Here is a 26,165-nt window from a genome sequence, read left to right as displayed (position 1 = left end):
GACTTGACCTTCTGCTCATGCTATTTACCACACCTCAACATCTACTCCTCCTGTATCCTACAAACACTTCTGTTGGTCAATATTTTGGTCATGGGACTTCTTTCTTTGGACTTCATTCTTCCACTATATCAGGCCAACACTTTCCTGTCACAAGGTGATAACCACACCCTTGAAATTCTGAGCAGATCTCTCTCGCTGTGCTGCATGCCTGATCTCCAGGAGGTCCAGGATGCCTTCCTCTCACAGAGCTGAAGGAAACTCCCTGCCTGTGGGGAATTCTGAATGGAGAACTCCCCCAGTTCTGATTCCTCCACCAAGAGCTGAGTGGCTCTCTGGAGGCCTGATGTGCCAGCAGAGGCCAGAATGCGTAGCTGCAGCATTTCAAAGGGACATATCCCACGTGGGATATGTGTGTCCAGGCAGGCACCCAGCCTTGCCCACGCTAGGGGTTTCTCCCTCCTCCACCTGCTACCATGGCAAATGCCTGCGAGAGACACCAGCCCATAGCAAGGCCTTGCTCGTCCTTCAGCAGCACCTGCAGCACCACTTGTGTGGTGCTGAGCATGGTGAAACAGGAAGCCTGCAGCAAGGGATTTGCCACTATCTATATAATGTTTGGGAGGCGCCTGCAAAATATTGTCAGGGCCATGTCTGAATCAGCCTAAAAAGCCCCGGCTGGAAGAGGAGGGGGAGTCTGGCCTTGGGGAAGAGAGCAGGAGCTGTTTGGGTCCCTGTCTCCATGGGATCCCCTACACACATGCTTTACATGTGCTGTGACAAGGGCTGGGGAATATTTCCAGCCACATTTCCACCTGCATCTCCTTCAGATCCATGGAGATATGGGTCTGGGTCATCCCACAGAGAGGATTATCCTTCTTGCTGTCAGTGTGGGGCTGCTCCCCCATGCTCCACTGCCTCTGCCCAGCCCCTGGCTGGATTTGAGTCTTGAGGCTGGCTGCAGCAGATCCACAGCTTGTTTTTTAAAAAAATCTCTGAGTTGTGTTGAATTTCACACAGGGAAGAGCTACAAGTATTTACTGTGTGAGGGAAATAATTGATGTTAAAAAAGCATGTTAGTGCTGGATGGCTTATTAAGGGATTTCTCTTGCATATGCTGTCAGCAGTGGACGTTTGGGGTGCAAACTCTTTCCTCTCTTCCTTCCTGAATGACAGAGTTGCTCCCAAGCCCTTGAAGGCAAATTGAGTCATGCCCTTGTCCATGGATAAACCACTCTGTATATCCAAGGGGAAATTTTAATTAGAGGCCTTGCAGATGGATGGCTGTGTGCAAGGAGCCTGGGCTCCCTACATATTTGAAGCCGTATATATTTTGACTGGTTAGTGACAGGAGAAGGGAGAGGAGGGCTCCCTACTTGGCATTTCTGAGGAAAATCACCGCCCCAGCTCCTCTGGATCCCACGGGTAAAAGATGTTCTCCTCCTCCCCACCCCTCCTTCCCTGGGGGCTGCCCTCTCCTGTTCTCCTGCCGCCCTGGCCTGCCCCAGCCAAGGGAGGTGCACAGCAGACTCTTGCACATCATTGGTCTGAGAAGGTCTCCATGCCCTTAAAGAGAAGGTGGATTTTCTGCTGAGCCAGCCGAGAAGCCCTTTTATACCTCCTTACTCAGCCAGCTGCCTGCGGCTCGTCTGTCCATCCTGTCCAGCCAGCACGACTGATTTTCTCCAGACTTGGGTGAGCCTTTTTGCATATCTCCTAATGACCCAGCTTGCTCTTAGGGAGTGATGGGGGAGCAGATTTACTTACCCGAGTATTAAGGAGATAAATACCAGGTGGGGGTGGCCTGCTGGGAGAAACAGGGGTTCGAATAATACTTTCTCCATACTTTGCTTATTGGAGAGGGTCTGTGCATTGGAAGGGTTCACTCTGTCTCTTCCAGTGAGCTTTTCTCTTTCTGATTTCATGTTTTCCCCTGCCTTGGCTGGTTCTGCTCTCAGCTTGAGTGGCGAGGGCAAGTGGAGCCTAACGTTGACCTCCTCCGCAAGGCCATAGGATTCCGGACCCTTTCCTGCGGTGACTTGGCTATGCTCCCTACTTACTCCCCTTCCTCCAGCTCCCTACCCGGCCCTTGCCGGGCCTTCCTGCCCAAAAACACCCTCGGACAGGCACCGACATCCAAATTTATGGTGTCCTCCCTGCAGAACAGGTGATTCGAAGCCCACGTCGCGGGCAGCGAGCTGCAGCCTGGCGTTGTCCCCTTGGCTCCGCGGCGTTGCCGCGGCCGGAGCGGGAGCGTGTGTGCGGGGCAGGGATGTCAATGAAAATAGCCCGCGTTCCTCGGCCTCGGCTGCAGCTCCACCACCTGCGGCGGCTGCGCTCTGCATCGCCGCCACCTCCCTGAGTCACGGGGCTGGCACCGGCGAAAGGCTGCCGTCCCAGGAGACAGCTGCAGCTCCTTGTGCAGCTCCCTGGCCATTTTTAGAAGCACTTTCCTCCCCCCGCCTCTCCTCTCTGAAGTAATGTGATGGGCCCGCACATTTTCCAGGATAAAGTTTCCTTGGCCCTGCGAGCTGTGCCTCCTGCCTCGGGCATGAGCCCCCATTAACACTTCCCCTCCTGACAGAGCCTCCCAGCTCTGCAGACGGCTGCCTTGTCTACTCTACAAAGGACAGGCTTAGGAGATGCAAGTAGATATTGCTCCGATAGCAAAGTAAAATTCTATTTATGTGGAAATCATTTGTAGCAAAGCAAAGGTGCTCTTCCATGTCTTCCCTAATACACTGTGTTGTATGTGTAAAATTTCCACTTACAGCAAATGCAAGGGATTGCCTGGGGAATTTTTTTGTGCTTGTATCAACTCAACCACAACTTCCAGCTGTGCTGAGGCTGCTGCAACAGGCTCCCCTGTCCCACAGAAGGAGTGCACACACTGGCAGCAGCATACTCTGAAGTCCTTCCTTGTCACCTGGGGTCATTGCTGACCCTTTGCAGGCTTTGGGATATTTCTTGTTTATGAAGTGAAGTTGAATGGCAAAGTGAAGCAGCAAACTGCAAATAGTTTTTGCCTTTTCTTCCTTTATTGAATAAAATGGTTTTGTGGGGGTCAGACAAGAAACATACCTGCAGGAATCACTGTCACAAATCTCTCTTTTTCTGTCTCAACCCCATTTAGTCTTTTCCAGAAGTCCCTTGATGCTGTGGTTTGTGTTGCTATGAGATGTTTGCCTCTCATCTACAAACTGCAGCCTAGTTCCCTATATGATGAAAAATTGGTGAAGTTGGGAAATAAGTACAGACCTATTCCTCTTTTTATTTTCTAGAGGAGTCTTGCTTTGCTTTTAAATCCACAAAAAAGTGAGTTTAAAAGTTGTGAACTTTTTCATTTCAGGCTCACAACCATCTAAACCAAGATGTCTGAGTAAGTTCCCATTTTTCTGTCTCTAATATACTGTTGGCATTTAAAAACTTTTGTTCAACCACCAACTTTTATGCTTGTTAAGATTCTTGTGTTGTTTCCAGTTAGGATGCCAACTAACTGCCTTTTTTTTTCCTCTTTCCTCTTCCTTTCCTCTTCCTTTCCTTTCCTTTCCTTTCCTTTCCTTTCCTTTCCTTTCCTTTCCTTTCCTTTCCTTTCCTTTTCCTTTCCTTTCCTTTCCTTTCCTTTCCTTTCCTTTCCTTTCCTTTCCTTTCCTTTCCTTTCCTTTCCTTTCCTTTCCTTTCCTTTCTTTCCTTTCCTTTCCTTTCCTTTCCTTTCCTTTCCTTTCCTTTCCTTTCCTTTCCTTTCCTTTCCTTTCCTTTCCTTTCCTTTCCTTTCCTTTCCTTTCCTTTCCTTTCCTTCCTTTCCTTTCCTTTCCTTTCCTTTCCTTTCCTTTCCTTTTTTTCCTTCCTCCATCTGCTTTTCCTGAACAGTGAAGAGGTAAGTGTGTTTTGCTGGGGTTTTTCCTTTAGCAATGCTTATGGCAGCAGTCCTGGCTTCACTGTTCCTCCCTAGGAAAATCAGCTGCTGGGGGGGGGGGGGGGGAGGGAAGAATGGCTCATGGTTATTTTCTTGCTGACTTCTCTTGGTAAACACGTGAAGGAGAAGAAAAATCCCTTTTGAGAGACTTTTTTTTTTTGTCCCCTGGCATGGAGTTAGATGCCTTTTCCCCTCCATTCCTGCTTCCCCAGCCGGCCACGAGATGGTGCTGGGAAGGCAGTGGTCCAGAGCTGCCTCTCCTTTATCATCCATTCATCATCTCGCCCTTGGCCTAGCATCCTCTCCTCCTTCCCCACATCTAGCCCTTCATTTTCTACCCACTGAGCACTGACAAATCCCTTCCCAAAGGCAACCCAAGGAGGCCTGGATCCAGGGGAGTGTGAGCAGGGTGGAGATTGCATTCTTAGCAAGTTTTCCCTGGCTTCTGGCAAAGCCAGATGGGGATGGGGGTGTCTGGAGAAATGCAGGGAAAGGTGTGGGAGGATTGTTCGTGGCTTTGTCACTCTACATTTCCTCTTAGCAAATTGCTTCATCCTTCATTTCTTCTTGGCATCTCCCCATATGTCTGCAACACCACAAGCACCAGCTTGTTCTCACTGAGAGAAAAGAGGATGTCAGGGACACATAGAAATGCCACAAAATGGTGCTGGTAACCAACATGTTCTTTTACTCCCCATCAAACCCAGACCTCCCAGAAAAGGCTGGGAGGACACTCTTTGCTAAGGTACCACTTTTTACATGGAGAATAATCCCCGGACTAGCAACTCTCAAGGGATCTGATTGTCTAATGGTTAATAGTGTGCTGCATCTCTGAGCTGGGTGCCTTTTTTCTGCAGAGCCCTCCAGCCCTGTCAGGAGGGCCTTGGCACCATTTACATATGTGAGACATGTCAGGTTTTGTTGCATTTCACTCTGCACATCCTTATTCACTTCCTCCTCTTCGCAGCACAGACCCACACCCAAGTGCTGCTTTCTACTTCCCACCCCTCAGCATATCAGATGTGTTTACCCTGGGCCAGCCCAACTCAGCTGTGCCCTGTCTTCTGGGTGAAATGCTCAGGAAACAGCTGAAATGCAGAAGTTGTGGGTTTTTTGTAAGTAGGAGTCCTGTTGCTGCTGGTCCAGCATGACAAGGACAGAAGGACAGGCTGTGGTCGGGTTTGTCCTCCAGCTGTGATGAACTCCTGCTTCAGCATCACTTGTGCTGGGTCTTTTCAGCTCCAAGAAATTGCACAGCCTTCATGTTTTCACCTGCCTGGCTGTCCTTGTCACCAGAGTGTCAGAAGGACACGTGCCCTAGACTGCTCAGAAAGATATCCCACAGCTCCTGAGTGCCTAGGGACATGGGGGTCATTAGCTTGAGCACAGTGTAAAACACATCTGAGTGAAGAGGAAATCAAGAAAAGGCTAAAAGTCCCAAGAAGCCAAGTTTGAAACTATATTTTATACATATGTTTTCAAGTTCATCACCCTTGTTATCTTTTCCTCAGGGACTTCGTAGGTTTTAGCTACCTGAGGTTGGCAAAGCTGGGTTCAGCAGGGAGCCTCTTCCTTGAGTGCTGCTGGTTTGGGGACAAACTGTGTGTCACAATGGAGCAATCTCCCTGGCAGGGCTGCAGGTCCTTGGTGGACTGTGGCATTGCATGGGGAAGGGCAATGGAATGGGGAATGGGCACCTGATAACCTTCTTTTCTGTTGTCTTTTCTTCCACTTGCAGAAAAAGAGGAGGGCAGCCACTGCCCGTCGGCAGCACCTGAAGGTACATGGCACTGCTGTGGCTGTGGGATGTGTGTCCCAGCCTTCCCATCTCCCATCCCAAGCCAGCCAGCTCTCAGCACTCTCCCTACTAGAAGAGGCCACGATGCACAGCATAGCTCTCCCACCCCACTCCTTACTGGGTCTCTATCTTATCTCTTGATTGGAAATGGTGGTATTTATGGGAACTCCCCAGGCTGTCTCTCCATCAGGACTCCCACTCCCCTGGTGACCCCCCTACTCTCCTTCCTTGCTTCCATCCTTCACTGACGCTTCTCCTGCTGCTTTCCAGAGTGCTATGCTCCAGCTTGCTGTCACTGAAATAGAAAAAGAAGCAGCTGCTAAAGAAGTGGAGAAGCAAAACTACCTGGCAGAACATTGCCCTCCTCTGTCACTCCCAGGATCCATGCAGGAACTTCAGGTACAGGCTTCTTTAAACCTTTCAGTGCTGGAGCAGAAAATATTTGACTCCATCAGTCAGCCTGGTGGATCTAGACTGGCCTTCCCATCTTGACCCTCTCCTCACCTGTGTTACCCTGGAGCCAGATGAACATGCAGCTGGCTTGAGAGGCAGGTGGGGTCTCTCTCCAAAAAAAAGGGGTCTGGCTGGCAGGAAAGATGTGTTTTAAATGATGTGTTGAGGCAGCATTTGTGTGCAGCTAGTAGCATGGAGATCAGGAGCTATCTGACAAGCCCCTCTTCACCTCAATCCCATCTAGCCTTCTGGACTGAGGGCTTTCAGAGCCAGAGTGGTCAGGAGAGAGGAATCATGTGTGGGTCCTAGCAGTCAACATCCCTCTTTGCTTTCTTCCCAGGAGCTGTGCAAAAAGCTTCATGCCAAGATAGAGTCAGTGGATGAGGAGAGGTATGACACAGAGGTGAAGCTACAGAAGACTACAAAGGAGGTGAGTTTCCTCTGGAGCCATCCTTCAGGGGAGTCTGCAGCCCATTCCTCATGCCTCTCTGCACTGCTTGGGTCCATCTCATTAAACCCATGCCCCCTCTCTCTCCACTTCCCCTCATTTCATCCACCCCAGCTGGAAGACTTGAGCCAGAAACTCTTTGACCTGCGTGGCAAGTTCAAGCGGCCGCCGCTGCGCAGGGTACGCATGTCGGCTGACGCCATGCTGCGGGCCCTGCTGGGCTCCAAGCACAAGGTCTGCATGGACCTCCGAGCCAACCTGAAGCAAGTGAAGAAGGAGGACACTGAGAAGGTATCCTTCCCTCTCTCTTTTCCCCCTAACAGGAGTTGCCCCCACCCTTGAGGGCTCACACCTCCCTGTAAGATAGACAGGGTTGAGAATGACTCTTTCTCCTTAATGTTCTTCTTCCTGCTCAGTATTTCCTTCTCTGGCACCCATGATGTTAAAACAGGAGGGTGCAGTTTAAAAAGATGTATAGCATGGGTGGAACTGGGTTCCACTAGCTGACATGGGGGTTTCCATGGGTGGACTGGTGTGGGGCCTGGGCTGGGTGGGTTCTTACCACGGCGCCATTCACACCAACGCAACCATTCCTCCCCCAGGAGAAGGATCTCCGTGATGTCGGTGACTGGAGGAAGAACATTGAGGAGAAGTCCGGCATGGAGGGCAGAAAGAAGATGTTTGAGGCTGGCGAGTCCTAAGCACCTGCATCTCCACAGCTGTCCTCCTCTCTCCGCTGTCCCTGCTGCCCCGCCAGGCTCAGGGGCGCTGACTGGGTGCCATTTCTCTCTAGTTTTGTGAAGAGCTGCATCATGGCAGCAGTGATGTAAATAAAGCTTTGGTGGGAGAGGTGGGTGTTGCCTGCCTGGGTGGCCAGACCCCAACTCATGCCATGATGCCAGCAGGGACTGCCTCACTGTGGCAGCCCTGGTGGGGATGGGGAGGCTTTGGCAGGGGCTGTGCTGAGAAGATGGGGGACCTCTCTCCTGTTGGTCCCTGTCCAAAGCTGCAGATGCTCATGCCCTTCCCCAGTGGTGAAGAGACAAAGAGAGAACAATCCAAGCCCCAGGAGGTGTTGCAGAACCTCAACCCATGATGGCATCAGCAGGAAGCTGTGGGGAAGAGCTGAAAAGCGGGGAGAGGGGTGGCATCTGCAGGGCAGAAGCAAACCTTTTGGCTCCAGTGGGATTTGAGAGGTGCGAAGTCAGGAGAGCCTTGACAGCACCTGCAGCAGCACCCTGGGACTGGTACACTGTAGGGTGCTGTGGTTTAGAGATGATGGCTGTCACCAGAGTGGCATGGGGAGCTAGGGGGGCAGTGGGCCTCTCCTTTCCCTGCCATGGTGGGGATGTCTATGCTGCCCACTTTTCTTTTGGGTTAGCCCAGGACTTCCAAATTTTTAGCTGCTGACAAGTAAAATCTTAAATCAGTCTCAATGGTTTTTAAAAGAAAACAAAACAAACCCCAAAAAATTCACCTTCCTTCTGCCTTCTCCCATCCCCCCAAACCCTCAGCCCATGAAGTTTCCGGCACAGCTCACTTCTGCTGAGCACAGGAAAAGCAAAACAGCATCACCCTGGTGCTAGAGCTGTCTGTGGGGCTGCTCTGCCAACCAGGGGAGAAGATGTCAGACTCGGAGGGGTGCCAGGAGGGTGCAGACGGAGTAAGCCAAGTGGGAGATGAATCCCCTGAGGAGAATGAGAGGTGAGGCTTGGGGACACCACAGCTGCCTTCCAGTCCCCGGATACTGGGAAGCTGGGAAGCTTGCAGGGGGGCACAGAGGGAAAGGAGGATGTGCAGCCACAATAATGATGACCCATGAGTCTGGAATAGGTCAGATGTTCCATCAGGCTTTTGACAAGCTTCTTCAGCTAGGATAAGACTTAGATTTCCTAAAGGTCTCAAACCCTTTGAACTTCAAAGCCCTTGGGAAGGGGTTGATCAAGTGGGAACACCAGCTCCAGAAGCAGGAAAGCTCAAGGGGGAGGTCTGATGACCTGGAGCTGCTCTGCGGCTGAAATCAGCCCCATCTCTTAAGACCTCTCGATTGTGGAGATCAGCTGCTTTCTCTCCTTTCTGAGCACATCTGACTTCTTGCTGCATCCCCTATGTCACCAGCTGAATTAACCTGGCAATGTTTCAGGCTGGCTGCTGTAAAATTATATATCTCCCTGTGCCTCTGCTCTGCTTTACTGCTTTATCAGCAGTGACTGTAAAATCTGGGGTCTCTTCACTTGAATACAGACAGCTTTCCATGAGGGCTAAAAGAAGACAAATCAGTATCAGAGACCACATCTGTCTGTGGTAGAGGCAGATAGATAAGCTTGGCCAAAGTGCATCACCCAGAAGTACTCAGATTTGGACTGGATTCAGGCTGAGCATCCAGGGAGCTTAGGAGGTTGCCTGATTTTTCACCTCCAGCTTCAAAGCTTGCATTAGCATTTCTCCCCAAGGCTTCTGAGAGCTGGCACAGCTAATGTTGATGGGAAAAAAAATCCTTGAGTGACAATGAGAGGAGAAAGGTGTGTCATCTCCTGTCATCAGTGGTTGCAGTAAGTGCTTTGGCTGACACCTGACAGCAATTAGCCTCGGCTGAAGATTTGACTGGAAGCTTCAAAAGGTGCTGGAAGTCTCTGTACATGACTTGCTGCTGAAACAAAGGGAAAGCCTTGGCTGCTGGGGGAGCACAGGGGTTTCCTCAGCACCGGGATTGATGTGATTCCCACCATTGTTCCTGCCTGGCTGTGCCTTTGCCGCAGGCTCAGCTCACCTTGCAGCAGCAAGGAGCAGGTGCTATGCGTGGCCCAAGGCAAGCAAACCTTCCTACTCCCCTCTTGCTGCAGTGAGTGCAGGAACTTTGGTGCATGCAGGGCCACTGGTGGGGTCTGCTGGTGGGGCTGGGTTGGCTTGTTCCCTTTTCTGTTTCCTGCTGGAGTTTCAGCTAAATAAAAGGCCATTTGGAGGAGTCTGTTCTGTAGCAGGCAGACCCTTACAGCCTTGCTTAAAAAGAGTGTGAACACTGACAGCAGGGAGGCACATCCTTTCCTCTCTAGCTGTGTTGTAGCATCTTAATGAAATATGAAAATTTATGGCAAAAATAGTGAGCAGAAATGAGTTCCTCTTTGTTTCAAAAATATGAAGAATTACTTTCCCTTACAATTTGTATAATAGTTTCATGTGCAGCTCTAAACTTCTCTTGCTTTCCCTTGTACTGTTTAAACACTTGCTAGACTCGGGTGATTTCCACTCCCAAAATGGAGGAAGGAAACATTTATTTGCTGTTTGGGTCTACCTTTTCTCACCCTGTGGCTAGCTTATCTCCCTGATCTCCCCTCCTTGATGAAAAAGCTCTTTTCAATCTGACCCATGTATGGATGGAGGCAGGCCAAGGCTCTAAGGACAGCCTAAAGCATGATGGATGTCAGAGCAACCAATCTTGTGATGGAGCTGCCAGGAAAGTAAATTCCAAGGCTCCTGGGTGTAATGCACAGTGGGAGATGTCAGGAGAAAAATATTGGTGCTGTGTTTCCGTAGACAATGAACCTTGTCTATTTAACTGTGTCCAGTGTATAGAGGAGCATGCATTAGAAAAGGTCCTAGAAATATTAATTTGAACACAGCCTACTCTGTTTCCTCATACAAATTGGGACATACTGGCAAATTCCTGCTGAAGCAGGTGTAACACTGCTTAAACTAGACTTGTGTTATGCTCTCTTCCATGAACTGGAATTGCTGTATGGGAAACTGCTGTGATGTGAGCCTTCCCAAATAAACGAGAAGTTGGGGGGAGCTCTGGAGAGGTGGCTGCTTGGGCTGTCCTGCCTTGATGGGGAGAGGTTGGGAGCCCAGTATGTACAGGGTCTGTTACTCAGAGCTCTCTGTAAAGCTCTGGAAGCTTCAGGTAACTCCTGCCCTTAGTTCCTACAGCCATGGCCAGGCATGTCCCTTGGGCTGTGCTCCGCAGGATATCTGCACCTGGGAGGCAGATTGGCTTTGGATTTTCCCAAATTCCCCTGTCTCCGTACTCCTGGGGCTTCCCTCCCCATGAGCTGCAGGGCAGGCAACCCATGTATGGTCACTGCTTGGGGAAGGGCTCTGCTGTGCCAGCAAGCCACAGGGTTTTCCTTGCCACATGCATCCCCCCAGCTGTCTTGAATTCTCCAGATCCTTAGAGGAGCCTCAAGGGTCTTTGCTGAAATGACTGCTGTTGCTAAGTATACCCATGGTTGGAAGGAAGTTGTTTGGGAAAACTGATACTTGGAGAGTTTTTGGACCCCTCAGTGCACCAGATTCCTTGGGGGTAGAATGGAGGGATGGCTGATCCCTGCTCAGGAGTAACTAGTCACAGTTTGACCCAGCTGGGCTCATTAAAGTGGAAAAATAGTAGGGAAATTAACAGGGGAGGACCAGATGGATTATGTAATGAAGCTGGGTTATACTTCTGGTTTCCAAATTGGATATAGGTGGTGGTCTGGCAGTGGCATTAGGGATAAAGAACTGTCTCTAATTATAGGAGGTATCAGGTGCCTTCACTGTCCTTTTCTCCTTGAGGAAAAAAAAATAAATTAAGCCTGGCTTGCCTCGCCTTGACTCCAGGCTTATTTTGCTCTGTAAAGATATGGGTTTGGACCAGTGTGTGTTAAAGCAGGGGATTGCCCAGCAGCCTTCATGTGAATTGCACTTCTCTTTTTAAAACACAGAAGACTCTCTCTTCTGCTCCCCCAGCTGGCACAGCAGCTTTGACCTCCTGTAGCTGCAGTTCCTGTTCTCTTAATGAGTCCAGTAAACTCCTCATCAGGCTGAGTCTTTGGCATCCTTTGAAGCCAAATGCACAGGGAATGGATCTGCATGGTGTGGTTCTGTTCTGAAGCCTTTCATGAGGAGAAGCCTTGGGGATGTACATCAGTGAAAGGAAGACACAGGGGTGTATGATAGGGACTCATGCCTCTTTACCCAGGTCATATTCTGGATCACGCCCATCTGGTCTGGGTCAAAAAATATATCCTAGGAGGTGCTGCACATTCTGGGAAAGCAGCTGTCCTGCATGACATAACTTTGGTATCATCAGTACTAGAGGAGCACCCATGGTGCCCAGCCAAGGTCAGGGTGCTACCATGGTGGGTGTTCTGTGGCTATGCCTATGGCTACTGCCTCAGGGATAGAGGACAGGTTTTCCCTACTGCAAGACCAGACAGCTGAGGTTGAAGTGCTCAGGAAGGTGAAGGGATGCCTTGACTGTAGAACTTGCCCACTGTGGGTTTGGTGCCCAGAAGAGGCAGTTTCCTACTGAACCTCTGTGACATCTTCCAGGCCTTGGCACCTGTCTTAGGTAACCCAAGGCATCCCACACTTGACACCTGTGCTTAGGCACCTGGATTGCTCCCTGATTTCCCAGAATCAGCTAGGAAGCACAGGCCACTAGTGAGATTTGAGTCCAGCTCTACTGAGGTTTGGCCAGGTGTCTCTCACTCCTCAGCCTGTCCACATGTTTCACAGAGGCCCAGTCATGAGTGGGTTAACCAGACCCACTTGGAACCGATGTATGTTTTCCTTGCCAGTGCATCCATCCTAACACACACAAGATGTGTGAGGCAGCCTTTGAAGTGTCTTAATCCCAGGTTTTGTTACTCAGAGTTGTCTTTCTCATGGGCAGGTCTCCAGTGCCTTTCTGGGGGCTCCACTCCTGCAGCCCCCATCCCCTGCAGGAGAACTTGCAGCAAGGCAGGACAAAATATCTTCTGTTATTTGCTACTTTAAGCAAGTCCCCCCTGGGATGGGCTGCTGGGGCTGGCAGCAGAGCTCCATATTCAGACATACATAGGAGTGTCAAACCCAGAGACTACTTGGGTTCAACCTGTCTCACATGAGCAGTGGTGGTGCCCAGCAGCCTAGTGCATCTGGTAACTGTCCAAGAAATACATAGATAAAGAGGAAGATACACGAGCAAACCCAGCTGGATTTATTAATGAATGGAAATGGCAGTCAGAGGGCTTCTACTGGCTTAATTGGTGACTTCCATCCAGTGGTCTGAAAGCTTGGGGCAATCTGCAAGCAATTGATCTGAGAAGTGCAAGACTCAGATTCACTGGAGCTCAGTTTATTTGGATTTCTCTTGCTACTGCACAGACATGTAGGCCCAAATGCTTTTGCCAGCATATGTCAGCACCATCCCTCTGCCTGCCATAGAGAAAGCTCTGCCAGTTTGGTTCTTTTGCTTACGTGCTCATTTTGAAAACAGAGTTTTTTTTTTTGTTAGGGATTCATTCTGCATTACCAAGGAAGCCTTTATCCCAGCTCTAGGTATCTGTTGCTTGCTGCAGCTGACTAGACAGTTTGTGCAGCGCCTTTTATCAAGTCCTTGCCAGATAGCTTGGAAAATATGATCTCTTCTTCTGTGCTTGTGCATGCTTGTGCTTTTCTGCTGCAGAAGCAGTTTCCTTTCCAATGAAAGCTTGCTTTGGAGCCATTAATACTGACAAACTCTGAGTTATTGACAGACCCCAAACAAACATGGCTGCCAGCTATTTAGAAGGAGCAGAGTTCTCTCCCAATAAAATTGATGACAATAATAATTTCCTTTTGAAATAAATGCCTCCTTGCAGTTTCCCATAAGAGGAACTGACAACATTGTGCCCAAGCTGAGCTGTCTTGAAGAGCAGACTACTGTGATACACAGGCTGTGCACCCCTGCTCTGGTGGGACCTCTTCCTGGGGGTGGCATTTATCTCTTCTGCTGCTTCTGCATTCCAGTTGCCATCTTCCTGCATACAACATTCACTGCCCTTTGTGCAGAAAGGCTCCTCTCAGCTTTTCTTTGGGCCTCACTTTGGAGCATTAATGACTATTCCCCCTTGATGGAGCCATGTGTCTTCAAGCTTTCTGAATACATGATGATGCTTTTGCGAGCCCTTTCAAAACAGCCCCTGTCTTTTGTCCAGCTCAGTGATGGAAGCATGGGTGGATATGAGCAAGCCTTTTTTTTTTTTTTTTTAGATTAGATTTTTTTAGATTAGATTAGATGCCTTTCCGTGGTACAAGGAGCAACTTGAAGTGAGAGATGCAGGAACTGTCCAATGGTGCTTGGGAGTTCCTTTTTATGCATTTAGTCTCCCCTGACCCCAGCTGGAGTGACAGCCTGGCAGCGCAAAACGGAGATTAATGGTTGCTAAAACTGCTTGTGTTGCACAACACAGTGCTGCATCAGAGCCTGGAGCCAGCTGCAGATGAGCTAATAAGTTTATATTGGGCATAATCTGTATTTTACTTCTTGCAAGCTATGTAGTCAGCTGAGTAGCACGGCTTGACACAGGGCTGCACTTGTGCACTTGTGAACTCACCTACAGGCACATCCACAAAATATGCTGCACGGCTTTGGGCGATGCTTAAACATGTCACACAGATGCCACCTGGTGAAGAAAGGTGGTGCCTCTGTTACTGGTAGTGCACCTCTTATACCCAGCATGGGAGATATCTGAAGATGTCTTCAGCTGCCCAGTGTCCATCTAATCCACCTAGTCAAAGTAAAGACCACTCCATTTATTTTAAATAAATGTTCAAAATTCAAATTCATTCAGCAGAGACTCGTGACAAAGCAATGTGATGCTATAAAAAGGCTTTTTTCCTACAGTGTCTGCTGGGGGAAGACAATCTCTTGGCAGCAGCTGCCTATATCTTATCCATCCTGGCTGGAGTCCTTTGTCCTGCTTCTTGGCCTTGTGGTAGACAAGCATTCCTAAGAGAAGGAGCCTGACTCCTTGGGGCCAATAGTTCTCTTCTTGTCCTGTAATGACCCTCCTGTGTGGGATGGGAGTGTCTTATCTGCAGTCATTGTTTTGTCTTCCTGTCTCTTTTCAATGGCTTTGTTGATTTAACATAATATATAGATAGCAGTGCACAGTATCAGTAATGCTGCTGGCTCAACATGCTGGACCAGCTGCACTCCTCCAGGGCTTGGCTGAGTCACTTGGCCTTGGCCCTGGTCTGGGAAACCTGCATGGTGGCTCACCGCAGTGGCTCAGGTGGTCTCTTGCTGTTTGCCCAGCCCTTGGTGCAACAGGAGCTCAGATCTCCTTTAACTGTGCCGGGCTGCCCTGGTAATGCTTCTCTCCTTCCCCTGCTTTTTAAATCCATCCTTTGTCCTTCTGTGTATCACCCCTGGGGCAAAAAGATCTTCTCTTACAAGGCTTGTAAACTTGCACCTTTCCCTCTCACTGATAAATGAAGCAAACTTCATTATGAAACCTAGTGATCTGAGGTTTATGAATGTACTCCTTAAGTTCCCCAGGGAGTGTCTATTTTCCATTCTGTGTGAGGGTGAGAGGTCGTGGTGGGGTAGAGGAAGAAGGATGCTCCTTCTAGATCCAGCTTCTGATTCCCTCTCATTTCTGCCTCTTTGGATATCAGAGGAAGAAAGTCATCACTGATCCCATGCCAAATATTTCAGACTTAGTATGACACAGTGTTTGTTGGCTCTTTAGACCCACAATTAAGCATGTGTTTCATGGTGCTCCTCTGAGCACGTCAGCCTGGCAACAACTCTGAGCCAACAGAGTTGGCTCCCACCTACAGCACCCCCTCCCTGAACACCCATGGGGTTATGCATTGCCTTGGGAATTTCCTCTCCTCACTCATGCCAGAACAGAGGAAGGCTTGCTGGGGAGCATCATTGGGACTGGACTCCTTGCCCTGCACGCTGAGCTAATTGCAGAGGTGGGGCACCCTGCCCTCCTGGCAGCACACTTTGGTGCTTGTAAAGAGCTGTTCTGGTGGGAAGGAGACAATGTGCTGCTTTTGGCTGCTAGTCCTCTGTCTCCTCAGGATTATCTCTTGTTTACTTGTCTTGGTCTCTGTATTTGGCTGCCTGAAAGTGAGTGCTAGCAGAGTAAGGTGGACTGAGTTAAGTGGGAATTCAGGATGAAGGTGAGGTGGGCAAACCCTACCCTGCAGGCCAGCATGTAAACCACACCATCTGTGCAGCTGATGTACCAATGTACCAGCCCCTTTTCCCTGAACTGGGGCTCCTGGGGAGCTGGACAAATGCTGATGCCAGCCAGGCTGCTTTCAAAGTGGTGGATGCATGTGCCTGGTGAGGAGAGGCTGGTGGGATGTCAGGATAGGGGGAGAGGTTTGGGATGGTAGAAGGAAAGATGCATCATTTTAAAGGAAAACCAGAGACCCGCCTCCCCCCCCCCCCATCTATTCCATTGTCCTAGAGGCTGCTGGTGGAGGCACAGGGTCTCCAGCTGAGATAGGGCTCTTAGTCCTTGCTGAAGATGTGAGGCTGTCCCTGTGAGAACATCTTCTTGGGGTGGGATCCCACCACTGGCATGCAGGCATGGACCTCTGGAAACCTTGCTGGCAGATGGTGGCACTTGTAAGGGACTGGCCCTTGCAGTGACTGTGCTTTGGGGCTTACGCTGACAGTGGCTGACATCCCAGCAGTATTGGAGAGAAATGCTTGAGCTGTATGTTCACTAGCAGGGCTAGGGTATTTTTTTTTTTTTTTCTCTTGACCATGTGTGAGCCTTCAACTGATTTTGCAACTAGTGCTACATAGCAGAATGATTGTGTAATTAATGGGAACTGGTGCAGCCCTATCTCTCTGGGACTCCGGCCCTCCTTCCCACAGTGATGGAGGCAGACCTGCTCTCTCTGACAGCATTTCACCTTCTCTGCCTTCCCTGCTGCTGGGAAGAGCTTTGGGGAACTCCAGTGCCACACAGTGTGCTCCTGGGTGCTCCAGTTCCTTTACTGGGATGGTGTTTTGCTGCAGAGATTTATGGTGGTTCTCCTAGCTTAAACTGTGCCAAAAATAACAGATTAATTAATTTTTTTTTTTTTTTCTTTCTGTGTCCACTGTACTCCTACCCACTTCCTGGTGGGACCAGGGGGTTTGTTTCTGTGAAAGCATCCAAGCAGCTGTGGGACTGATGCTGACCTTACTGTTCCTGGACACATGGTATGACTCACACTGATGCATGTGGCAGTGAGGGGCAGGAGAGGAGAGGGGACCCAAGGTGCCTCTGCACTCTAAGGCAGTGGTGTGGAATTTCTCCTGCCCTGCTCTTTCTCTGTGGGCATGTCCTTTGTGCTTTTGAATAGTGGGTTTAAATGCTCCCTGCCCCACAGAGAGGGGGATAGTGACTCTGTCCATTCCCTTTCTTGCAAGCTGTAGGTCCTGCCCTGTTCTCTTCCCCCTGTGGTCCTGAAGGATCCTGCTGATGCTGGAGGAAGGCTGAGTTTTCTTGTAATTAATATTTTTCTCAAAGATGAAAGCCAGGAGAAGGGCAGGAAGCCTTCTTCAAAGGTTGAGTGGCCCAGCCACCTTGAAAGATTTTTCCAGGAAGAGTTCAGTACCAGGAATTTCTCTCCCTGGGAGCAACACAGAACTCAGCCTGCTGCCTGTTGCAGTTAAGGGACCCCTTTCCTCACTGCCTCACTTCTGGTGTTTCCAAATTATCTTAGCACCTTAGACCAGCAAGAGCTAATGTCGTGACCTCTTCCCAGTCCTGCATTTCATCATCCAAGCATGGCTTCTGTCAGGCCTGTTCATTGAAAGCCCCATCTCTGAGAGGCAGTCAGTCCTGGAACTGGGGTGGAAATCTGCCAAGTGCTTTCAAGACAAGGAGCTCATGCTGGCATCCTCTGGGAGTCAAACCCGGTGTTGAGCCAAGGCTCTCTTGCTGGGGGAATTAACAGATTTTCCTCTGCCCATTTACACAGAGACTTTTGCCTTCCACAGGTAACAGCGTCCTGTTACCTCCAGGAGGCTCCCGCCTTCTCCTGATGACAGTGGCTGCATTCCTCCTTGCCCCTCCTCAGCTCCCTGAGGATTGTGTGGCATCTCTGCCTGAATAAAGAATACTTGCAGTGATTTCATTCAACCCCAGTTGCTGCTGGCCCATGGCTACGAGATACATCTCTGCCTGCCAGGGCTCCTTCAAGTTGCCTCCTTGCCTGGCTTGGACCATGGGAGTCAGGCAGGTTTGGGCCCATTCTCTCCAAAAAGAAAACCCTGTAGGTGCACACTTCATTTCAACTCTGGCCAATTGTGGTGAAGTCAGTAGGAATGCTCACATGCTTAAACCTAATTACTCCTGCAAGCACTTGCAGGGCTGGAACAAGCTTTTTTTTTAGCAAGAGATCTTTTGTGGTGGATCTCTTGCATATTCTCACTGAATTTAGAAAGAAAAATATGCAGTGTGATATCATCTGAACAGCCCACAGAGTGAGGCCAGCATCAGTGTCTGCGCTTTGTGGATTTTGTCGTTCATAATCACTTAGATGATGCTTAGCAAATACCCGCAGGGAAAAAAACCAAGCTGTTTTGAAATTAAGAGACAGTGGAAGAGAGGGCAGGCACTTCCTTTTTTTAATAGATATTTCTTGGTGTATTTTATGGGCAACTTCCCCATTACAGCTTATGAGGCATCAAGAAACATTTCTGTAGAAGAGATTGAAAGGAAACATGTAAATGAGATCAGAGGGACTGAAAGCAGAAGGAAGGTGAGGGTCTCAGCAGAGTGGTTCCATCATAACTCCTCCCATTTTGCAGACAGCCAGAGGAATATTCCCACTTACCTTGGGGAACATGGGCAGGCCATGCCATGAGCACCATAATGTGCAAGTACAAGGCAGGGCTGGAACTTGCTAGGTACAAGTCCAGGCACCTGTTGGTTTGGCATAGTAGAGGTTCTCTTTTCACCCAAAAAAACACATGTGGACCAGGAGATGCAGTTTAGGGAGAAAGACTCTTCTGTTTTTTCCTCCCAAGACTACTCCCATGAGGAGGCAGCATGAAGAACAACCATCTGAATGTGTGGCAGATGGGCATTTTATTTTAGCAGGTGGCAATCTTAGTCTTTCATCAAACACTCATGCACTTTTATCTCCTGAAATATCAGTGTTTTATGGAGGCAAGCCAGATTTAGCCAAATTTTTTGCCTCCTGGCCAGTTTGATGTCTGGGAAAACTGATGCATGGGTGACTTGGTGAGGGGCCAATGTTTGAGAGCAGAAGCAAGGTGTAGCCTGTCTGAGGCTGCAGCTCTGTGGCTTTCCCCAAAATCTTGCTGCTATCTCCATTCCAAGAGAGCGTTTTCCTCTGGTGTGGCATTTCACAGTGCTAAGCCCCTTTCGTGTTAATCTGACTCTTGGCTCACCTTCGGATGTGCAGGGACTGTTTGGAGGTGAGACCTTCATGCAAGACTTCTGCTGTGAATGGAGCAGCAGTGATTTACAGACCATCGTGTGCAAGTTGCCAGCCTGGATGTCTGCTCCCTAGTTGCTTTGTGTAATCAGAAAAACTCTGGTAAAGGTGGGGAAAAACAGGAGAGAAAAAAAACCAAAAAAAAAAACAAAGGGCGTGGGAGAGGAGGGGGCTGGAGAAGATGAAGGAGGGAGAGAAGAGTTAAACCCAGGAGAGAATCCTCCTCGCAGGGGAGAGGGGAGCGCCGGGCTTTGTGCTGGGGGGCCCGCCGGCGGCTGCGCCCCCAGAAATTCTCCCGTGACACTTCCACGAGGCAGAGGGGGAGGAGGAGGAGGAGGTAGAGGTGGAGGAGACAAGCCGGGGGTGTGGAGCAGGGGGGGCTAGCAGAAACAAAAGGAAACCAGCTGCAGAACTTCCTGAAGGCGGAGAGGGGGCCGCGGGAGCGCGCAGTGCCGGGTGGCTGCCTGCGGCGCTGGGGAGGGGGCAGCAGCGGGACCCTGCCCGCCGCGGCTTGGCCACCATGACCAGCGCGATCCTGAGGAGGAACTCCAGCAAGCAGGGCCTGCAGAACCTCATCAGGTGAGCGCCCACCTGCCCGCGGGGATCCGCTCCCGGTCCCGCTAGATGTGCCCGCGCCGAGGGGCGCGGTGGGGAACGCCGCGGGGGAAAGGGAGTGTGTTTCAGACCGACCATCTTCGTGTCCCTTTAAATCGGCGGAATTTCGTCCTTACCCCGGTTTTCCAGCAGACCCCATGCATTGGAAGGAAGGATAATAGATAACCCTCCCTCTCCTCTCCTAAAGCTGTATGAGAAAAGCAGATTTGAACTTACTGATGGCTTTTCCAGGTGCTCCCAAATGAAATAACTGAGCACAACTGTACTGTGACACTCACCTGAGCCGCTGGTTTCCCCTCTCCCTATAAGGGATGTCTCAGTACGTGCCTTTTTGTGTCTACTGAGTGCTGAACGCTTCTGCCTAGAAAAAGGATTTTTCTTTTTTCCCCGCAGGAACTGTACGTTGTGCATGCTGTGATGCGCGTTTATCATTCAGAGATCAGTAAAGGGCTGGATCCTCCCAGGGCTGCAAGCTGACACTGCTCTTTTTTCGATTTAATTGATCACAATAGTACTTTGAACCTTTCTCTCAGTATAATTGCGAGGGCAGGGAGGTGGATGGCTCAGTTGGGCTTATTCCCGTTTGTCAGCCGGCGCTGAGTCCGGGAGGACGCCTACATTGTCTGCTGGCTTTGAGATTTCCCTGCCATGTGGTCACTGTGCTCTTCCCTGGGGGCTAGAATTGCTGCTTCCCTCCATGGGTCTCTGGGATCCATCTCTGGATGATGGTGGTGTGCCATGCTGATGGCCCTAACTGGGCTGAAGAGAGGCACTTCTCACCTTTTCATATTTAGTTGAGCAGATGGATGAGTGAGAGGTGGAATTAGGCAGTGCTGGACTCACATTCTGCATCTTGGTTGCCTTTGGCTCCCTTGTGCTCACTGTGACTGCTGGTCTCCAGATGAGAAGTGGAGGATGTCATGGCAGGGTTTATTTCACCAGGCATTTTCCAGTCAGTTTGGGATCTCCTTGACTGGTAATGTAGCCTCTAAACCTCATCTCTCAATAAGTTTCTTGCCTTGGAAGGTAAATGGGTGCCTACAGCCCATCCAGTCCTTGCTACTTTCTGCCCTTCTGGACCCAGGGAAGTTGGCAGAAAGCTCCCATTGGTTGCACAGGCCCCTGGATTGGAAAATGGGCAGGAGAAACTGACTCCTCTCGGTTCATCTTTTGTTTGGCCTGTTGGACCCATTCCCTGGTCTCAGCCCAGGGGGACTGGGATCTGATCCCTGTTACAGAGCAGGGCTTTATCAGCAGCTTGTGAGGGGTAGGGAAACCTCTGTGGCTGTGCAGAAGGCAGGGACCAGCTCGGATTTGGGGCCAGCTGGTACTGAGGAGGGCCAGGCAAATGAACTGGGGTGGGAATCGCCTGCTTACATCTGGGTAGTAATTTATTTTGCAGGGTGACAGATGGTGGTGGGGGGGGAGAGCAAGATGAACCACATGTGCTTCATGCAGAGAAAAGGGGTGTTCAAAGAACTGTCTTCAGCACTGCCTAAACCAGGGGTGTTTTCCTGTCCTGAGTGACATCTCCATGTTCCTCCTGCTTTGGATAAGGGACTTTTGGTGTCCCAGAGACTCAAAGGGACTTTTTTACAAGGTGACATGTTTCCTGAGTGGGGTTATTACACTTAACCTGACTGAGGTTTAGCTTTGTGGCTGTGTTTTCCAGTCTTGCTTTACAGATGAGGAGTGGAGCGGGGTGTGAGGGATTTCCATGGTTTGCACACAAAAAGCCTCACTTGTGCTCACAGGATTCAACAGCGGAACAGGCAGGGTCTGCTCCATACACACCATAGCCTATTTTGCAGCTGTATTTTTCTCTTGGAGTTCCTGAGATCAGCTGTGGGGCTGGCTCTGCAAGTCCTGCCACCTTGGCTGCAGGAAGGAGCTTCCTTCGTGAATGGCTTGAGGCTCCTGGCTTGAAGTATTGTTGCTGTCAAGATTGCTGTGGTCTGCTTTTTTCTGTCTCAAGGTAACTGCAACAGAGTGGTTACACTGTGTAGGTCCTGGGCTCTTCTGGTGTGTCTGAGTACTTTGGAGAGCTGGAGCACACAGTGAAAACAGCTGCTCAGAGCCATAACCATGAGCACTGGGGATATCAGTGTGGTGTCAGGACTTACCTGGCTGCTCCTGCTGCAGGGCAACAGCGGGGATAACCAGGGAATTACCTTCTCTGAGCATTGCTCAGCTACAGGGGCTGCTTACCAGCTGTCCAACAGCTGGGTTAAGGGTTCCTGAGCAGAAACCAGTGTAAGTCTTGTGAATTTTGGGTTGAAGAGCTGAGTCACAATGCTTTAATCATCCTGCTTTGTGCTTGATACAAAACCCCATCATTTCAGACAAAGGGGCCCATGGGTGAAGCATCACCTGAATATCTGTCCCAGGAGTCAGATTTGCATGAAATGGCTTTTCTACTGACAGGCTTAGTGCACACGGTGCTCTGGAGTGGTTTGGTGTCCTTGGGGTCACTAGGACACACTGGAGACACCTGGAGGCTGAAGCACTGAGCCAGTACTCACAGAAACATCTTTCACCTCTGCCCAGCCAGGAGGTGGACTGGAAAATTAGCCCTCCTTCTTCCTCAGTGGCTTTGCAGAAGATGCAGGCAGGGACCTTCCATTGGCATGTGAAAAGCTGGAGGCTGAAAAGAGCCCGGGGTTAGGCCTTGCAACTGCAGAGCACGAGGGGCTGAGTAATTGCCTGGGAAAGGTATGAGAAGAATGGGCAATTGCAGGGTTATCTACCTTCCCTGCTTTGGCCCATGTGCCCAGGCACTCCCCTTGTCCAGCATACTTTCTCTATCAGGATATCACTGGAGAAATACTTCTCCCTTTGTAGGAAGTTTACAGTGATGATCCCCCACATGCCCACAAGGCTTTGTATTTTTTTAAGTCCTCTCCAAACATGAGCCACTCTATCTTGTTATCACGATCTCTTTCTCCTTATCCTTCTAATGAATTCCTATAAATAAGATAGGGATCCAGCACTTGTCATGTCGATTCATTCAGTTCTGCTTCTGCTGGAATTTTACTCTCCCTCTATTTATCGAGCCTGACGTGTTTCACAAAAGAATATGGCTGTTTAATTAGCCTACAAATCAGCCTTTCTGTAAAGCAGCTGTGCTGCTCCTTGGAATTGGATTTTTGGGCCCGTGGTTGACACTGCTCCCACTGGGTGCTGTGGTGGCTTGCTGCAGTGGTGTCCCCATCGCTGGGCTGTGGGTGCCTGGCTGGGATGTGCTGCCCTGGGGTGGAGTGTGTGGGCATATGGATGTGAGTGGAAGCACTGCTGCTCTTGTCTCTTTTATCTGGCATGTAGCTGAATCTGGGGTGCCATTAGGAAGCGAGCTGTGATTTGTTCTTGAGGAGAAAGTACAGTGTTCTTACACGCTACAACCCCCCTTTGCTTCCCAGCACAATGGGGTCCAGAACAGGGGCTCCAGAGTATGGCTGCTGCACGAGCAACAAATAAACCAGTGTCTCTAATTGTATGTCTTTGCAATGCCATGGAGTTTGAAATACAAATACTCCTGTGGGAAAAGGGAGCTGAATCTTGCGGATGAAAAAGCTCAGGGGAAGAAAACAGGTCAGAAAATTTGATCATGGGATAGAGCTAATTACTTACTCTGTAGGATGGGATTTTTGCTTTGTTATCTTCTGTGGAGTCATTAACATGGGAAGCCAGAATGTGAGATCTGAAATGAATCTTGCACAGTGCCATGTTTTGGCCTGCTATATGTGATGAGGTGCTTACCACCTTCAGCACTCATGTCCTGGCACCCATGAGGCGCCTGCAGGGCCGCTTCTTTCTCCCTACAACACGTTACTGCATTTTCAAGCAATGCTCTTGGTGATGCTTAGAGTTTCTCAGCACTAGGGGTAGCTTTAAAATTCCCTGAACTTGAATTTTGGTGCGTGTCATGAGTGTAATATTTAGTTTGATCAGGATATGGGGGCTCTGCCCAGCTCTGTGGGTTGCCTTCCTTTCTGCCTGCATTTGATGTTTCCTGAAGCTTGCCAGGATGTGTCTCAGCAGGGAAGATGCTACTCCAGTATTTTTGTCTTGACCTCCTGAGTGCTGAGCTGGGAACAAGGAGCTTGAAGCACTTGGGAGGGCTGGATGGTGCTTTGAAGGGGAAGAACATTTTTTGTGGGGTGTGGGAGTGTGTGGTTGATGCCAGGACATGGTCTGGGCACAGTTTGTTGCCTGGGAGATAGCTGCTGCCTCCAGGGGCTATTGCAGCACCACTTTGCTTCAACTCCCTTGGCTCGTAGATAGGTGTAGGGGGCAAGGAATTCTTGCTGTGAAGAAGTGGGGCAGCTCTTTAGGGGAAGATGGGGAAACTGAAATGTGTAGGAATGAGCCAGCAGCAGAGCTGTTGTGTGGGAAGAGGAGGGAGGGATACCTGCATGGGGACACCAGGGGACACAGGGCCTTCATCAGTGTGATTCATGCTTTGCAATGCTGCCTCAATGTGTCGTGAGGAGCCAATGGTGCTTCCCTTCTTGAATCTTCCCTGTTTTGATGTTTTTATTAGTGGCCTTCATTTTTTTTATCCCTCCATGCCCCATAGCTGTGGCCAGGGCAGAACAGATGGGCACCTTTGTGGACCCCACAAACAGAGGGCGGATGGAAAGGGAGGATGAGCAGAGGCTGCTGGCAGGGAGGAGCATCCAGGAGAGCCCTTTGGGCCTAACTGATGGCATGCCTAGTGGATTTCCAGGTGCCTTCTGTGGTGCCAGCTGCTTGCAAAGTGATGCCACCGTATTCTGCAACCCAGGAGGAACCTGGGGATTTGCAGCCCAGCTGATCTGTGGGGCAGGGTGAGGGTAAGGGCTAAGCCAGTGTGTGGTGGGTAAGTTCCTCTCTGGGTATCTTGTGAGGTGCCCACCCTCAGCTTTCACCCCAAGGATAACAGCTCATCATTTCTCTCCAGTTGAAGCAGCTCATCTGTCCCCTCTGAGAACTCTGTGGATCCATTCCCAGATTTTTTCCAGCCCTGGGGTTTGTTTTGTCAGAACTCCACCTACCACTGACCTTTCCCAGAAACCAGTGCATGAGTCTTGTTTGCCTTTAGCCTGGCCTGACTCAGATTTTTACCTACTCTCAAGCAATTGGATGTTCAGGGCCTGAACTTTGAGCCCATGGAAATTTTGGGAAGCTGTAGTGAGCCTTTGAGTCCGTCAGGGCTGCAACCACAGGTTATTGGCATCCTCTGATAGTCTGGAGAAGGACCGCCATGTATGTCTGAGTGTGGTTCATCTAGAAGGGCACTGGTTGGAGAAGCTGAGGCCTGAGACTTTGCAGCTGGGATAGTGTCTGAAAACTAACTTTCACATTCCAGTTTTTTTTGATTTGTCTTTCTCCCTGCATTTCCAACTCTTTCAATGAAGCATCAAATAGCATTAGCACCGTTCCTCAGCTCTATGGTGGGCAAAGGGCAACTGGGATTGCCAAGTGCCCCAGCAAGAAGATGGGGTGCCATGCCCTCAAACACAGGATTTTGGGATCAGTATTTTGGGGCAGACTCTTTTTTTTCTCATGAAGACGCTCTGCCCTGGCACAGCAGGGAGCGAGGGCTTGCTGCTGTCTCTGGTTCCTGCTGCAGCACAACTCTCAGCGATGGCCATAAACAAAGAGAGCCTCCACTCTCCCAGGGAGTGGAGCACCGCATTCTCACGGCCTCCTGCCAGTGCTCAAACAGCAAACACCCTCCTGCTGCTGGGGGGACCGCCTCACCCCCAGGGCTGCAAAGTGAGGGACAAGCCAGCTGTGCTGTAAAAACCACCACGCTGATACGAATCTTGCTGTTAATCCCGGCTTGAAGCAGAGATAAGGCAATTGCTCACCTTTCGAGGCTCAGACTTGTTTACCAGCAGGAGTGTATCAGGAAAGATGCTAGCTGACTGTAGCCAAGGCAGGGAGGCTGTGGAGTCTTGCTTCCCTCTTAAGGAGGAGAAAAATAAAATACAAAAGCTGGGTAAGGCAGTCTGCATTTCATTGGCATGTCTATTTTCTCCTCTGACATGCTTGTCCCTTGCAAAAACATAGCCCAGACTTCCTGCCCTGTAGGAAAACCCCTCCAATTCCTTGAACCTTAGGGCTGAGATGGAGTGACTGTGGGAAAGAGCCATGGTTCGAGGTCATACCCAGAACTGATTTCTCACACCTACTGAATGCAGTGGAGTGCTGGGAGGGCTTGGGCTCCAGCCCTTTCCTCCCCCCTGCCAAATTCCGGGCCGGTGATGTTGATACATGATTGCACCAGCCTATCTGTGTGCTAAGGACCCACGGTCCTGAGGGTGCAATTAATCACCTTGGAGGCGCTTCATTTGGATTCTGTCTGCCGTGATTAAAATCAATAATAATAAAAAGAAACAGTTGTTCCCACTGGTTGCCTCATGCCTCTGTGAGTGGTTGTGCATAACCTATGGTGTCTGGAAGTATGGAGCATTCCGTGCACCTTGTTGGAGCCACAGTCCTGTGAGTGGCAGGAGGGGACAGATGAAGCTCATGATGAAGGACCAGCCTGGTTTTCATCCCTTCTCCAGGGTCTGCTCCTGCCATTTGCCACCAGCTTTCTCAAGTGTGTCTTGTTTTGCTTGTGGAAGCAGTAAATTAACATCCTAGGGCTTTCCCTGCCTGTCATGCCACAGTGACAGGTCAATCTTCGCAGGGGATTTAATGAAGGCTAAACTAGGCAGAGTTTTATACATGGCACATGTGAT

The 26,165-nt window shown here is 50.0% G+C and overlaps 2 protein-coding genes across 5 annotated transcripts in view; both read left to right on the top strand.

Moving 5' to 3' along the window:
* Window positions 1–3,351: 3,351 nt before the first annotated feature.
* TNNI2 (troponin I2, fast skeletal type) lies at window positions 3,352–7,461 on the top strand. The gene is made up of 6 exons (XM_053979443.1): window positions 3,352–3,376; window positions 5,652–5,693; window positions 5,982–6,110; window positions 6,505–6,594; window positions 6,727–6,903; window positions 7,215–7,461. Exons 3-6 carry the CDS (start codon window positions 5,988–5,990, stop codon window positions 7,311–7,313), a joined length of 489 nt encoding a protein of 162 aa, XP_053835418.1. The 5' UTR covers window positions 3,352–3,376; window positions 5,652–5,693; window positions 5,982–5,987; the 3' UTR covers window positions 7,314–7,461.
* A 749-nt stretch (window positions 7,462–8,210) lies between these two features.
* LSP1 (lymphocyte specific protein 1) overlaps window positions 8,211–26,165 on the top strand; it is a 47,232-nt gene continuing 29,277 nt past the window's right edge. Inside the window, exon 1 of one of the 4 annotated variants that reach the window (XM_053979430.1) lies at window positions 8,211–8,316. In XM_053979430.1, coding sequence (XP_053835405.1) covers window positions 8,237–8,316 — 80 coding nt within the window. In that variant the 5' untranslated portion in view covers window positions 8,211–8,236. Of the gene's footprint in view, window positions 8,317–16,499; window positions 16,571–18,974; window positions 19,399–20,280; window positions 20,411–26,165 lie in introns of those variants that run through there. The other 3 variants (XM_053979433.1, XM_053979431.1, XM_053979432.1) reach the window with 3 other exon arrangements.

Source organism: Vidua macroura, chromosome 6, assembly GCF_024509145.1.
Source record: "Vidua macroura isolate BioBank_ID:100142 chromosome 6, ASM2450914v1, whole genome shotgun sequence".
Lineage (NCBI taxonomy): Eukaryota > Metazoa > Chordata > Aves > Passeriformes > Viduidae > Vidua > Vidua macroura.
The sequence above is the reverse complement of the archived record's forward strand: the minus strand, read 5'-3'. Positions and strand labels throughout refer to the sequence as shown.